The sequence below is a fragment of the Nicrophorus vespilloides genome, unplaced genomic scaffold (assembly GCF_001412225.1).
Source record: "Nicrophorus vespilloides isolate i.1.1-1 unplaced genomic scaffold, Nicve_v1.0, whole genome shotgun sequence".
NCBI classification, from domain to species: Eukaryota; Metazoa; Arthropoda; class Insecta; order Coleoptera; family Silphidae; genus Nicrophorus; species Nicrophorus vespilloides.
In genome coordinates, this window is record NW_017096512.1 from 285,124 (window position 1) to 302,505 (window position 17,382).

Sequence of the window (17,382 nt, forward strand, 5' to 3'; positions counted from 1 at the left end):
AAGGAAGTGAGAATAAAACAAAAATTTGAGAGTCGGCATCAATGATGCATAATTATTTTCAGTAATGTACGTTTTCTAAAAGGAGAAGAGAACTTTTATCCGGGGGGGTCGTTTCCGCAAACAATTTAAGTGGCATCGGGAGAGGAAATTGACCGCTAGATGAGGAATGCTGCGTTTTTTTTTCTCCATCGCTTTTCCGCGTATTTAAAAACAGGATATATTAAATCTTCCGCACACAAAACCGGCCTCCATATTAATGAACACACACAAAAAAATATATAAAATAACAGCAGCAGAAAGAAACAAAAAAAAAGGACGAAAATATATGTGTGCTGCTTGCATTCTCGAGGCGCGCATCATTGATTCCGAATCGATTTATAATATTATGCGCGCGAAATAAATCACTGATACCTCTCTTAAATAACGACTAATTAAATCAAGTATTCATCATTTAATTATAATTTATATTTTATATATATATACTTACAGGATGAATTAAATTTTGTTTCCTTCGCGCGCGCGCGCGCGCGCGTTAATAACGAATTCAAATATTGCGAGAAATATCTTGTCGTCGTCATCCGCGTCCTGCCTGTTTAATTTTAATTTATTGGAATTTCTTTGCGCCACGCGAGATGCGTTTGCGAGGAGGAGAAGGAAATCGCAATCTCGTTTCCTCGGCATTATCAATAATAATGAGGAATTCGCGTTTATGGATCGCGCCGTCCGCTGGAGACTTAATTAATGGGAAATCGAATCAAATCGATTTAAATATTTATCTGGACGCCCGTTTCGAAGAACACCTGCACCACCAACTATTTTGCATTTGTCACCGCGACACGAGTATTTATTTCGATTCGACCGACTCGACATTTATTTAAACACCTATATAAACATGCACATTAGTTACCTCGCTTAACGAGCAAAATAAATTGTAACAAAAAAAAATGACTCGCTTAACGAGCGACGTTTCGCATAACGAGTGACTAGGAGAAGAGAAGTCACGGATTGCAACTTTTTTACACAAATTATATGTTTTTTTTATATATTTTGAATATATTCTATTTTACAAACTAATTAAAAAATCTTAATTTTCTATTTTTAGTATATTTTTAAAGCCCAATACGCATTAATTACATTATTCATCTATTTACTATAAACATTTTTAAACAATATACGAAAAATCTAGTTTTTGATTTATTTTTTAATTCGGTATACGCAATAAATAATGAATTATGATTTGTGCGCCTGCTACACCATTTTCAAAACTTTTGTACACAAATTATATGTTTTTTTTTTATATATTTTGAATATATTCTATTTTACAAATTAATTAAAAAATCTTAATTTTCTATTTTTAGTATATTTTTAAAGCCCAATACGCATTAATTACATTATTCATCTATTTACTATAAACATTTTTAAACAATATACGAAAAATCTAGTTTTTGATTTATTTTTTAATTCGGTATACGCAATAAATAATGAATTATGATTTGTGCGCCTGCTACACCATTTTCAAAACTTTTGTACACAAATTATATGTTTTTTTTTATATATTTTGAATATATTCTTCTATTTTACAAATTAATTGCAAATATTCTCAATTTCTAGTATATTTAAAGCCCAAGACGCATCAATTACATTGATTTATTTATAAATATTATGCAACTTTCTGTTGTTGTTGCTTGCTGCAATATACGAAAAATTAAGTAAGTTTTTGATTTATTTTTTAAATAATGAATTATGATGTGTACGCCTGCTACATCATTTTCAAAACTTGTGTACACAAATGATGTGTATTTTTTTAAATTTAATAGCCAAAGAATCAATATAGCCATAGCAAAGCAATATTATTAAAAAAAAGTGAGACCAAGTTATATGTATTTTTTTCTGGCATGGAACACATTTTAACATTAGTTTATATGGGGAAAATTGTTTCACTATACGAGTATTTCATTATTGTGCTCGTTAAGTGTAGCTTCAATTTATTTTCGTTCGCTCTTCTCATCTAGAATAAGAAACAAAAAAATTGGTAGATGGAAGCTCGTAATAAATATAATAATTTGGTGTAATAATACGAAAGGGGGTACAAAAAAAAATATATATATAAAAGTTGGGACCGTGTGAACGTCTGCAGTAATTTCCATTATTCTAGCTTATATTCAGAGGGTTATATATATACACACACAAAAAGGTTGCAGCGAGAATGAAAAACTTGTTCACTCATTAAACAAAAACAACTGGATTTTGATGTTGCTCCTCTTATTTTTATTTATTCTTTCACTCTCTGTACTTTTTCTGTCTGCGTTTCCCATAGATAATTACCGCTTGAAATACAAAAAGAAATGTATATAAACGGTTGCCATAATGCAAAACCAGCTTGATCTAATATACATCGTATTCGTTTTATCCTTTCGTATCGCGTATTTTTTTCCCTTTTCGTTTAGGATGGTACTTGTGAGCCCTCCCATATCCGGTGCCGGCATAAAGTAAACCAATACAATGTCCATATGCACACCTAGGATTCTTGGGTTCACGTGCTCACCGCTTCAAGGTAACTTGATCATTATTCCTATGCAGCATGCTCGTACAATACCTACCCATCGCGGATCGGCCCACAGCTCTACCCTATCAATGTGTGTGGAGAGAGAGGAAGTGGCCCCGAAGAAGTGGTGTTACATAACGAACACGTGCGCGATATTTACTACCACCACCGGAGGAGCAAAGACGAGTTCTCCAGACACTCCCGTTTTTCGGGTAGTCCCCCCTTAAGAAGGGGATTTCTGATATCGTGCAGCGATAAAACAAGGGTACAAAATGGTCGTCTATCTTATCCCATCTCTACAAGAATACTTTTAGCATAGAATAACTAAATTAAATACGCAATTGAAATAAAAACTGGATTTTGTTGCGCGAATTTATATGTAAACAAATGAGTTTATCGGAATTTCGAAAAATATAATGCGTATAAAATCAAGAGCGGAAACCACAAAGAGCGGTCCCGATATGGATTTAACGATGCGGTCGTCGTTATAATAAACTATGACAAAATGATTTTTTTATTTTGGTAGCCGTGTCGGGGTGGGATAATCATATTTATTGTGTAGCTTTAACTTAATTAACATCTCTTCCATATCGTTTCAATGTTTTTCTTCTGCCATTCAATTTGCATAGTTCTCGTGGGACCCTTCACTTCTCGATAAGTGAAATTGGGAAAAAAAAATAGAAACTCCCATGCCCTTCGCATGCGATAAGCCACATCATTTCTATGTTTCTTTGTATTATTATTATTTAGTTTCATTACATCTGCGGCTACGTGATAACAATTATCACTTATCGCGTTTAACACTCTTGTAAACATAATGGTTTTGTGTTTTGTGATGATAAACAAGTATATGTATATAATAATGTACACATGTACGCGTTGCTGTAAATCAAAATAATAATCAAGAGAAAGATTAATTATAATAATAATTATAGAAATGAGTAATTTGGATGTGATTCGTTCAATTTTCTTTGTAAGTCTAGACGCTGAAAAAGTAGAGGACTGATGATTTCACTCTTCGTGATTATCCGCTGAATGGATTCTGAAGAGCACTCGTTTAATCTTATTAGAGAATTGAAGTGATCAGCTGGAAACGTAAGAGAGGAAGGAGGGTTGAAGGAGAAAAGGGTTTTCACTGAGGCTTTATTTAATATTTCGAGTGCTATTTATAGAGCGAGAGCACAAGAAGGGCTGTTTATGACATTTCCAAAAATAAAATTATCTTTGGTGAAGATGTAGAAGGGGTGCGTGCCTACACAGATCACATCCGATTTACATTAACGCAACTTTTATACAATTTTAGATGGGCGAAGTTTTATGGTCATTCGATATTTTATTTTCGTGTGCGATCAAGAAAAAAAAATTTGTACGTGGGTGGAGGGAGGGGATCGGATTGTGTTCATTTTTTTTTTTCGGGTATAGTAGTCAAATCACGTGTTGCGGTGTCAGGTTGCTGCGGCGATTTCCGGTCCCGGAAGTTGTACAATAAAACCATTGAGCGTAGGAAACGTCAGGGCGAAATGCTGCTGCACTTTTGATAAGGCTCCTACAATATTATGTAAGGTATATATATATATATAATAATAATAGAAAGAGAAGAGAAGAAGTGCATTTTGCCGGTGGGTTTGTTTAGGGTAATCGCATGGTTGTAAAAACGGAAAAGATGTGACCTTGCCGTCTGATATTTTCACAGCCGCGATTGTCTTGATGCAAACTGAATGAAGTTCTTTTATTAGCCACTGCATCCCCATTAGGGTTGCTCAGTCACGACATTTTTTTTTTTTGAATCTTGTGACACGATACAACTGTTTGATGGTATTCCCGGGATCTCGAGAAATTAAAGAAAAACAATGTAAAAAATGTATAAAAATAGAATACATTATCAATTGATTTATTCTATATTATATTTTGCATTGAACGAAATACATCAATAAACGACAATTGCTGAATTTCTAAAATTCCCGGGAATTCCCGGTTCACAACCCTACTCTCCATTAAACAACATCATCTTCTGTGCCTTCATCTGCATTCTCTAATTTCTTTTTCTACGTTCGCTTTTCGGCCTGTTTCGTTTACCTCAAATCCAATTAATCTTCCCCTCTCGTAAAATATAAATTCGAATGTCATAGTTGTTCGCTGTGCGAACGAAAGCGAGGACCGACCGACCCGCATAACTTAATTGCGTGTATTTCTCTCTGTGCATCGCGCAAAATTGAAAAGCTTTTAGTGCAAAAACTTTTCTGGAAGGACCGCGCGCCTCGCTTAATTTAATAACTCTCGTCGTATTCGCAAACAATCCTACTCCATTCCTCCTCGACGATGGAATTATGGCCACATAATAGAAAATTGATTCCGCTGGTCTGCGATGCGAATTAACTATTAATTAATGTTTGCCTAATGATGTAACTGTAATGCAGCTTTTTGCGTGTCCTGTCTATCTACTGTTTATAATATCTACATCTATCCTCGTGCGAATTACACGAAAACCTGATTATAATTGGAATTGTCGGTGTATGCATGCGCGTTTTTGTTTTGTTTAATTATTAGCTTCGATAATTAAAGAATATAAAGAATTTATGGACTCTATTATTATAATTTGAGTTTATATATCGTCGCGCAATTAATACATCCGCGACTAGATTCCAGTTTCCTTTTGTTTAACGGTGACAGGTTTCTTCTCTGCGGGGTCAAGTATCTATTTTTAGTTCATTCTCTCTTCATTCATTAAAGAAACTGATTTTATGTCAATCTTAATTATACAAAAAAAATATATTTAATTTCTTGTTAAATATCTTCTCTTCGCTCGAATATAGGAAACTAATTTGATGTCAATTTGTTGGATGTTAGTAAGTAAATTTGTTGGGTTTACATTTTGTAAATCTTCTTCACTTAGTTTACTCAATGAAAACAATCTAATTTGATTGTCGATTAATTTGACTGTATTACAATATACAAGAAAACTAATTTTAAATCAATTTGATGATTGAATGTGAATTATCAATTTGGAATTCAGTTGAAATTTCGTGTGCGTTTGAGTTTCAATAGGAGATATACAAAATGGCCGAATTCTATCTAATTTTGTTGTTAAATATGTGGTGGGTTGGGTTTATACTTGGTTAGAGAAGTAAACATCGTAACGGATTGGAAAAAGTGCGCATAGTTCGCTGGAAATGAAAAAAAAAAAGCTCGCAAGTGGAAAGCTCGAGCAGAGCTACCGGGAATTGTGGTGGGGGAGACACGACGTACGCGAAGAGCTCGTAACCAAGCAAGAAGCTACGCAACAAGCACATTCGGTCCTGCTCTGAAGCCGAGCGAGTGTAGAGGATTACAGTCAGTCACCAACATTACTTACTCCCTCTACGAACTTCAGTCAGCTCGCGCGCTTCTCGTCGAGCGGTCGTATCTACCGGTAGTGACGTAGCCGGAACCACGGAGTCGCCCAACGGCACAATGGTGCTACAGGTGTTAGATCAAGTCTCAATTACAAGTGAACCCTTCTACGGTGATTGTCCACAAACCTACACTAACCTGGACATCAACACATCCAATCACACCACATGTACGGTGGTCCCACAAGGTATATACTTTTTAAATAAATAAATAAGTAGAAACATCAATGCGAAAAAATACCTGTAAAATGAACATAACTCAACATTTTCGGAGATCGAGGAGTCCCCGAAACACCACCGGATGTACTTCCGTTCGGATCATACGCGCTTTGATTACTCACACATACAGACAGCAAAGCTCGTATTCAACCGTAAATCAAGAAATAGTAGGCCACGGTCGTTTTCATTTATTTATTTTTTCTCTTCTTTTTTTTTTACATGCATTTCTATTTGGTAAAATGTCACTTTCGGCATTAGCGACGCGCATCCAACCTTATCACGATATACACTTAAGCAAAAATGATGTAACTTCTTTGCTTTCTACCATTATTTTACGCAGCATATTCAAATAATCTTACATATATCCAATTAAATTAAAACAAGCGATGGCAGTTCTTTTTACCCATTTCAGAAACCTTTATATAATCTTACAAATTCAATAATTATTCTGAAATAAGAATTGTTCATATAATCTTGTATGTAATTAATTTCAAACAAGCGACGGCAGTTCTTTTCAGAAACCTGTCTATAATCTTACAAATTAAATAATTATTCTGTAATAAGAATTGAATTTGGTTGAATAGTCGAATTGGAAAGCCGTTGTTGTTTTGTTTTTTTGGTAGAGGGTACAGAAAAGGTATTAAGTGTGTTATTATTCGGCGGCGACGGCACGGGCCGGGCAACAGGTGTATGCCATAAGGCAAGGGCATATGTGGAGGAGTCAGCTGGAGGACAGCGGACCATATGTCTCGGGACACCGAACACCAAATCCACCCCAAAAAATAAAAGAAAAAATAATTTAAGCGAAGACGGAGAAACGCAGGCAGAATCTTCGGATGAAGTTTCGCTTCCGGTGTTTATTAGGATATATTGAATATGCACTGTTGTTGTTGATTAATTTACATACGATTATTGAATCATCAATATTTAAATTTATAATAAACTTAAGTTTTAAGTGCATTTATTTATTTGTTGCTATTAAAATATTATTATTTAAAATAAGCTCACTTACTACCAGTTCAAGAGAATCCAAAGAAGAACAATAGAAATTAAAAATATTACCCTGTTATTTCTTAATTAATGAACATTCATTATTTTCATTATATATGTGAAACGTTTATTTAAAATTAAGTTTTATCTTTTTACATATAAATTCCAATGATTGATGATGGAAATTTCGATTTAGAAAAAAAAAATTAACTACTAGTTAATGGAAAAACAAAAGAACAAGAAAAAAACTATCGCAATGCAAGAGATAACATTAGACGTAGCCATGCTATATTATAAATTGATCATGAACTACCGCAATGTTCTGCAATGTATATAATACGTATGTGTGTGTATATATATATATGACTCGTAAGAGCGGTTTCTCTAAAAAAATATAAACTGGTGTTTAAGACAGGTGCATTGGAATATAAGCGCACCTGCTATATCTCTTCCTTCCCCTCTATAACGCAAGATATCATCACTCGGGCGTTTATACCTACAACAAACGCCGTAGGAATAGAAATTGCATTATTTTTAAAGGGAAAAAAAGCACTCGGACGATCCTATCTTGCGCAATTCCATCATCTAGCAATTTTTCTGATCCGTTTTCTTTTGTTTTCTTCTTTTGGTCATTCCTTTAACCTGCACCAAAACCAGATCACTATCTCCGGTGTCAACTGCGGTCGTGGAAAGGTGCTAAAAGAAAAAGGGCCTCTAATAAATTTCAACTTTTTTCTTTCTTCTTCTTTCGTTGCTGCACACAGAAGGAGGAACGTGCGTGCCAAAAAAAAACACAACGGTTGAATGAATGCAAAGCAGGGGTGATTTATTTTGTTTCCTTTCTTTTCTTGTTAAAGCATAACTAACTTAGATATCCGATACTCTTGAGCTCTTAATTATCCGTAGAACCGTTTCGAGGCTGTCAAAGTCTTATTTCCTTGCATTTATTTTTCGCACGCTAAAAACTGTATTTATTGATTTTTATATAAAGTTAAATCACTTAAAGTGATTGTCAATATTTCATGTTTAATCTGTCTAAATCTTATCAGCTGCATTTGCAACGATTTATTCAATGGAAATTTCATGTATTTCTCTTTTTTTTTGTGTACAGCTACTAAGATTATTTATTGAATGACGAATTCGTCTGCGAGTTCAATAAATAAAAAAAAAACGTCTACTTATTGCGTGAATATAATGTATGGACGTTAACTTCTATAAACTGTCTTCGAGCGTTGACATACGCTCTTTGAATAATTGATTCAAATTAACGATACTCATCAATTGACCGATGGTATTTTATAATCCTGACACATTCAAGCAGCATAGGATGTGTGTATATATAAAATATAAAGAATGAGCGTGTGTGTATGGAAGAAGTTAGTCGAACTATTAATGATGTTTCTTTATGAAAATGTAATTCACGCGATCGATTGGATGATAGAAGCTTTTATCCGATGCGCGCATTGGTTGAGATGTTGGCAAATGCGGATTCGTTTATTTTTAGCTCGGAAATTTATCGACTAGCCTTATTTTTTTTTATATACTCTTAACCATCATCATCTAATCGCGTATCTTAGCAGCGCGAAAACAGGAAAGTAAATTATTTTCGTTGCGCCGTAAAATAAATTATGCGGTGTTATGTGCTAGATGCAATAACAGTATATGTATGTGTATATATACTAAAGAGTGTAATTAATATTCTAGTAGAAAAGTCCATCCTGCGCGGATGTCCGGTTATGACTAACGTTGATTGACTGAATCCAAAATCTAAAATAATCATTCAACACGTTTTCTGATACACATATACCCCGTGCGATTTGCATATGCGAGAGACGTAGGTAGTAGCGTCGTGGAAATTGTGAAAACAATCGGAAGATTTTCTTTCAGCCTGAAAGTTTTCCGCCAACGTTTGGACCAACGGCGCGCTGGAGAGGGCGGGCACCGGCCTCACAATTAGTTGGTGTGGCGAGAGGCGTTTCAGCGTAGACCAATGCCGATCACACTTGGCCACCACGCATCATCCATCGGCCTCTTTCTTTTTCTCTCTCTCTCTCTCTTTCTCTCACTTACACACACACCCTTTTTCTCGCTTGCGCACAAACTACGTCTCTCCTCTCTTCTCTTCTCTAATCCTCCACGAATCTGCTCTATCTTTTTATTGAGCATTGTTCTTGCGCTGCCCACAATTCCTATGCGCACTCTCTCTGTCTGTCTGTCTATTATCTATAGATACAAAACGGTGCCATTTTTTTTCTCCTTCTTCTTCTATTTAACTCTCGCATGAATCACCGCCGTTCACCGAAACAAAACGATATTTTTCACATTTTCATGCAAGAACTCTCGCAAACATTTAACGAATCGTTTAATATTTAAATACCAGAATTCACTCGTTTTTAACAATTGAACAATTTTCAAAGCTTCGATAAAAATATTAATTTTTATTTACAATTTATTCAGCAAAAAACAATTTTATAAATAAATAATTAATCAGTGAATTTCAAATCTCAATTCAATAAGAAGACCATATTTTTATATTTAAATTAAATTTGAATTCTTAGAAAATCAGAAGACGAACCATAAAATAACACCACCATTATCATTAAAGTCTTAAAATATTCATTTTAAATAATCGTGCTCGTACAATTTTAATGCATTATTTATTACAAAAGAAATCACATTTCCTTTTTTAATTCATGATTTTCATTGAACTCTTATGTAAAGAATTTCTATCGTTTCTTTAATAATGCGCTATTTATACTATGTATAACGACGATACTAACTAAAAAGTAATGTGAATCAACTTATTATATAACTTATTTTTCTGAAGAATCAACTTAATTTTAAGTTAATTTCTTTCAAGGTCTGAATTAATTACGGCATTTGCTTTACCTCTTTGAGGGGTGATGGGATACGCATTTTACCACATTTTGAACATGTCCATTATTATAATTTTGTAGAACATGTCTAGGAAAGAAACATTTTGGTTGGTACCATCCAATGGTGATTCAGTAAACAAACTCAGTTGTTAAGGAATTTCTGGCCCTTAAATATTAACATAATGTTTATTAAGTCATAAAAACTGGATTTTTTTTTATTTTATTAAATTAGACATTTTTTTATGTTTTTTTTTAGGAGGTTATGGACTTCGCAGTCCAGCGTGTCCACCGTCAGATGAAATTCGTGATGATGGTTCGCCACCACCAGGACCTCCCTCGGGATTCCTACACCTGCAAAGAAGTCCCGCCTTTCATCACCTTAAAGACGGTTAGTATTCATGATAACTCCAAAAAAAAAACTATAGATCTTTCCGCCTGTTTATAAACAATGTAAATGTTCTAATTTTGTTTTTCTTTTTTATGAAATTGTAGGATATAAAAATACATGTCCGCCTGGAGGAGATTCGAGTAGTTACGGAGGAATGGACAGTCTGCAATCGTTAAACGAAGAACAGAACCATTTCTTAGCGAGCACAACACCACACCATTACCACGAAGAACACGAGTACCAATCTCTGGAGCCGGGACACCAGCCTCAGTCGTACTTGGAAAGTTCACCCGAATTTTACGCGGCCAACAATCTCCTTGAGACCAAATACAATCCGCACGCGTACGTCAAAAATTACGTTCGAGGTGAGTTCTTTAAACCTGCAAGAGCGTTGACCAAAAATGAATATCGTAGCATTCGATTTGATAGTTTTGTCATTGTTTCCAAAACCATATTCGGCGCCAGAGAAATCTGCTTTAGGCCAATGGATGAAAAATAATAATAATAAAAATAATAAAGGAAAAAAAAACGCGCAGAGTTGCGATGAATTTTAACTAGAGAGCGAACGCGGAGTTGAAGGACGTTTATTAATTATCCGTTTATAATCTCATTCTTTATGTAACCGCTCATTTACTACAGTCCATACAATTATTATACCAGCGGAATTATTTCGCAATAGATATAATCACGGCGTTCGTATACGAGATTACCTTATAATTTCGAAAAAAATATTATTATTTATTGTTTGGAGCAGATTTTTATCAAAAAAAATAAAGTTATTAATAATTAGAGGCGCATTCTGATGAAATTGTATTTTCTTTTCCAGGTGGTGGAAGGTATAACGATGGATATGGAGGCGACACTTATGGTTCACCCTACGATGGTACGCCTTTCCAGACGGTGCCCAGCGGTCCCAACGAGCAGTGGCCCCACAACCATGATATGGGTCTTGGTCATCCAGCGCACACGCATCCAGCGTTCCTCTCCGCCGGCATCCCAGGTCGCGATAACATGAACGCTCTGGGACCGGACACAAAACCTATGATCCAGAACGGCCTTATGGGCGGCTACTCTAGCAACACTTCAACAGGAACTCCCTGCTTTACAGGTAATTTCGCATACAACCATCCACACCACGTTTACTAAATTTTGAATTATGCAGGCTCCGGTCCGATCCAGCTGTGGCAGTTCCTGCTCGAACTCCTCACCGACAAAACCTGTCAGGCCTTCATTTCCTGGACCGGCGACGGCTGGGAATTCAAGCTGACCGACCCCGACGAGGTGGCGCGTCGCTGGGGAATTCGCAAGAACAAACCCAAAATGAATTACGAGAAGTTATCGCGCGGATTGCGGTACTATTACGACAAAAACATTATCCACAAGACTGCCGGAAAACGATACGTCTATCGTTTTGTTTGCGACCTGCAGACCCTTCTAGGGTAAGTTCATCTACATCTCATATTTCTTTCCATCACTTTTCAATTTGGGCTAAAGCCCATTCAACCCTGTGCTTATGATCATACTTATAATCTTGTTTCTTCTTTTAATTGCAGATATACACCCGAAGAATTGCACGCAATGGTAGATCTCAAACCGGAAAAGAAAGAAGACGACTGATAAGGAGATTGGTATTGAAATAACTCTCCTCATCGTAAACATAGAACAACTCTTTTTATATATATATATACATACACCCACAAAAAAAAACAACAAAATTCTGGTGTTCATCTTGAAATTAATAATATACAAAAATCTTGAATGTATAAATGATGATGCAGGCATTCGTTTTTCATTCACACAATCTGTTTTTCTTTTTATTTCAAACTCGTGTCTCTAATAACAAAAAAAAAACTACTTTTCAATCAAAGAAAATATATATTTAAAAGCAAGACTGCTAAGTTAATTTATCTGTTGCAATTAACATAATAAATAAAGTTATTGTTTGCTCAGCGCGAAAGAATACACTGAGAAGAAATATCAATTGAATATCTCTCTCTCTTTTTTTTATTTTTAATTATTATTTTGTTTTATGTAAAAAGTTAAATGCTCTCTCGATGATATATAAGTTAGAAGTGAGGGTAATATTTTATTTTTTTTTAATTATTATTTTCTTTCTTTAAATTATTACACACCTACTATATAATATATCATTATTGTGATAAGCCTTAAATCAGATAGTATATGTTTTATATATTTTCAAATATTATGGGGTAATTTTCTATGGTAAGTATATGATTAACTCTTAAATGAATGTGAAAAAAAAATTAAATCCTTTTCCCCCTTTTTTTTTTAAACGATACCCCAATTTGTTACGTATTTTTATACTGTACATTTCTTACTCATATATTTTAAAAAGTAAAATGAAAAATTAAACAAAAAATACTTGCGTTATGCATCCTGTATTTTGAATAGAATAAACAAAAAAATGTGGTTATTAAAATGTTAGATTTGTATAAAAAAAAAATAATAATAATTGTTTGCTGAAAATATAGAGAAATTATTGACAATATTATAAATAAAAAAGAATAGATGAAAGTGAAGCTAAATGAGAAATACGTTGCGTCGCCTTGCAATACGATTTAATTATTGTTTATATAATATATATTATATTTTTTATATTTACTTCGACAGTTGATGATGAAAATTTGATGCAGAAAAATGTTTCGTTTTTTTTTTTTGAAAAAGAGAGTATCTAAGAAAAAAAAAATATGCAAAACAAACACAAACAGTTTCGTTTTATTGTTTCTTATTATGGTCTCAATGTTCTAATTAATAAGTTATTATCACAGCACTGGAGATATAGCTGCTCCTGTTTAAGGGAGATCGTCGCTGTATGTATTTAATGTGTTATTATTCATACGTATAAAAAAATTATGTATTAAATAAAAATGTTTCAATAAATAATACTGGTTGTACCCATTATTAATTAATTATGTGATCTTATGTATTCAACTTGATTTTAATAACAGTACTTACTATACATTAAAACCTACCTACAATCCAAATACACTAATGAAACAATCAAATGATTACTTGGGAATACACAAACATATATTATTATTTTGAGCAACAAATCATTATATACAACTGGAAAATTTCAATAAATCGTAAATAGATGCAGTGGAACCTCGCTTAACGAGTTTAATCCGTTCTAAAATTTCCGGATTTTTACTCGTATAGTGAAACATATTCAAAAACACACATAATGTGTACACAAGTTTTAAAAATGATGTAGCTGGCGCGCAATCCGGGACTTCTCTTCTTGTCACTCGTTATGCGAAACGTCGCTCGTTAAGCGAGTCATTTTGTTCGTTAAAAGAAATGCTCGTTAAGCGAGGTTCCACTGTATTTATAATTTTAAAGTCTACATTAAGTTTAAATAAACATTATAATAAAGAGTTCAATTCTTCAGGACAACAGATTCCATGTGTAAATTGTAAAAAAAGCTAATAGAATTGATGAAGAGACTGGTGAGAACAGATTGAACATTTAAACTATTTTTATTGGTCTACGCAAAGAGTGAGTTTCAAATACTAAATAAGAGCTCGTTATGCGAGGTGCTCGTTAAATGAGGTTCTACTGTATTTATAATTTTAAAGTCTACATTAAGTTTAAATAAAAATTAATAAATAGTTCAATTCTTCAGGACAACAGTTTCCATGTGTAAACTCTAAATAAAAGCTAATAGAATTGTTGAAGAGACTGTTGACAACTGATTTGAACGTTTAAACTATCTTTATTGGTCTACGCAAAGAGTGAGCTTCTAATACTAAATAAGAGCTCGTTATGCAAAGTGCTCGTTAAGTGAGGTTTCATTGTATTTATAATTTTAAAGTCTACATTAAGTTAAAATAAACATTAATGAAGAGTTCAATTCTTCAGGACAACAGATTCCATGTGTAAATTGTAAAAAAAAAGGCTAATAGAATTGTTGAAGAGACTGATGACAACAGATTTGAAAGTTTAAACTAACTTTATTGATCTACGCAAAGAGTGAGTTTCAAATACTAAATAAGAGCTCGTTATGCGAGGTGCTCGTTAAGCGAAGTTTCACTGTATTTATAATTTTAAAGTCTACATTAAGTTTAAATAAACGTTAATAAAGAGTTTAATTCTTTAGGACAACAGATTCCATGTTTAAATTGTAATAAAAAGCTAACAGAATTGATAAAGAGACTGACGACAACTGATTTGAACATTTAAACTATCTTTATTGGTCTACGCAAAGAGTGAGTTTCAAATACTAAATAAGAGCTCGTTAAGCGAAGGTTTACTGTATTTATAATTTTAAAGTCTACATTAAGTTTAAATAAACATTAATAAAGAGTTCAATTCTTCAGGACAACAGATTTCATGTGTAAATTGTAAAAAAAAGGCTAATAGAATTGAAGAGACTGATGACAACTGATTTGAACGTTTAAACTATCTTTATTGGTCTACGCAAAGAGTGAGTTTCGAATACTAGATAAGAGAGTAACAAAAACTTAGTTGCAGCTGCGAATCATATCGTCAAACGCAAAAAAGAAGGATTGGCAACAAGCGGCTTTTTCGTTCTTAACAATTTTATTGGTCCTTTCGATCGGGCCGGCCCACAAAAATGATTGGTGGATCATCACTAAATTTTTTTTGCTAACGAGCATACAGTTTCTTTTATCCAAATCTAAACCAAGCGACAAATGGGCTCAAAAATTTCAAATCTAATGAGTAACTTGCTCAGTATTTGACGTGTAGCATATAGTAGAACCTGTTTTTGTGCGGTCCTTTTTTATGCGATTTTTTTTTATGCGGTATATGAAATCCAAAAAAAAAATCCAGCGGCGTTGGTACCATTGTAATGTTTCCTATCAGTGTGCATATGTACAACCAGCTCAAAGGATCGATTATGAACCAATTCATCACAAGAAGATGCGCGTTTTGAATGATCACGAGTAGTAGTGAATTATATTTGCATAAACCTTAAAAGTTAACTTTATTCAAAGTTTTCAAGTTACGATATTTGAACTTTCATTTCGAAACGATTCAATGATTGAAGTTCCAATTGTAAAAATTAAAAAAAAAAGTTTATTCCAGTTTAACTGTAAATTACGGTTAAATGACAAATGATATAATTATGTGTAGCATACAGTAGAACCTGTGCGGTTCTTTTTTATGCGATTTTTTTGTACGGTTTTTTTTATACGGTATATGAAATCCAAACAAATTCCAGCGGCGATTTTGAACCAATTCAGCACAAGAAGATGCGCGTTTGAATGATCACGAGTAGTAGTGAATTATATTAGCATAAACCTTAAAAGTTAACTTTATTCAAAGTTCTCAAGTTATGATATTTGAACTTTATTTTAGAAACGATTCAATGATTGAAGTTCCAATTGAATTGGATAAGCTTAAGTTGACAAAAGTATATTGGAGTTATATGATAATTCAAATAATTCATTTCTTTTGAAGCATTTTACGAATTGATACAACCTCGCATAGTCCTGGTAATCGCAAATTTGAAACGCACAAGAACTCATTTTTTTAGAAAGATTAATTAAAATTATCTAGAAACAGATAAGATATGCCATCTATAGATTTACTAGAAAATAATCTATACACATTTCATAAATTACTACAGAACTTTCAGTTTTAATGTTACGTTTCTGAACCTGGGTGAAAGATGTCGGGCTTCCGAAATGCTTACTTTATCGATTAGGGGTAGTTTTGACTACAGAATTCTCCAAATATTGATAAATTTAAGTTAGAATTATATACTTATACTCAATACACAAAACGTGATGTGAATTAGGGCTTCTAATTGTTAGACACAAAAGAAGAAGAAAGATATAAAATACATGTTTATTGTATCACATCTAAGCATTCTCTCATTCCTGGTTAGTTATCATTATGTAGGCATTAAAAAATCTCATAAAACCCTATAAATCAACTTTTCTAACAGAAATTTGGTACAATTTAATATTTTAAGAGTAATATTATTATATAATATTTTAATAGATATATTTTTTTGGATCATTCACATTAGATTTGTTACAATTAAGTTCAAATAAACATGCAGATTAAGGATTTCGTCAAATCCTTAAGAACTAAAATTCTGTTTTAGTACAAAGTTGAGATCTTTATGATGAACATAAAAGAATATAAAATAAGCTATAACAAATAACATAATATACTTAAATGTATTATTGTTATAAGTAAAAAATCTTTTTGATTGAAGTTCACGATTTCATATTTTAAATAAAATATTGATATGTAAGATTAATAACAAATGATAATTAGTAAAATTAACATAATGCATACGGCTGAATATTAAGAATCTAATTAGACATGTATATAGAGTACTAGTGTTATGGAAGTTGCATACCATACAGGTACGTTATATGAATATACTGAAGCATTTCAGAAAGATGCATATTTCTGTTCCGATTTATAGAAATTACTTCTAATTTCTTTGTTTAGATTTGAGAAATTACTTGAAATCAAAAATATATTAATTATTTGAATAATTAAACTAAATTAATGTTAAAAATAAGTGAGAAAAATGAAGGAAATTAGCAGAATTTAATACACTTAATAGAAATGATTAATTTTTAAGTGTGAGATGAATAAAATATTCGAAATTTATAGATTTATAGAGTTTTTTAATTTATTTCCAATTATAGATTTATTTTCTTTAATTAACTTATTCTGGGAATTATTAATTAATATTTATATAGTATTAATACACGAAACAAAGAAAATGCGCTCTTGTCATGATTAATAAGTACACATTATACAGACACGTATGCAATTTTAGATGCAAATAAATATAATTTAATAAACGGAAACTGAGAGACGTATGACAAACGTTAATCCATTAAGTTTAGACAGAGTTACGTGGGTGGGAGAAGATAAAGGATTTTAAACTATGCGTAACTTGGAAGATTTCTCGAAACATTCTAATACGAACGAGCAACACCGAAATGTAAATGTGAATGTCTC

At 32.9% G+C, this 17,382-nt stretch overlaps 1 protein-coding gene across 1 annotated transcript in view; it reads left to right on the top strand.

Moving 5' to 3' along the window:
• LOC108557280 (ETS-like protein pointed) overlaps nt 1–12,240 on the top strand; it is a 107,574-nt gene extending 95,334 nt beyond the window's left edge. Inside the window, exons 7-11 of the mRNA XM_017913726.1 lie at nt 10,276–10,407; nt 10,512–10,772; nt 11,234–11,515; nt 11,570–11,846; nt 11,961–12,240. Of these exons, the coding sequence (XP_017769215.1) occupies nt 10,276–10,407; nt 10,512–10,772; nt 11,234–11,515; nt 11,570–11,846; nt 11,961–12,024 (1,016 nt within the window). The 3' untranslated portion in view covers nt 12,025–12,240. The remainder of the gene's footprint in view (nt 1–10,275; nt 10,408–10,511; nt 10,773–11,233; nt 11,516–11,569; nt 11,847–11,960) is intronic.
• Nucleotides 12,241–17,382: the final 5,142 nt, after the last annotated feature.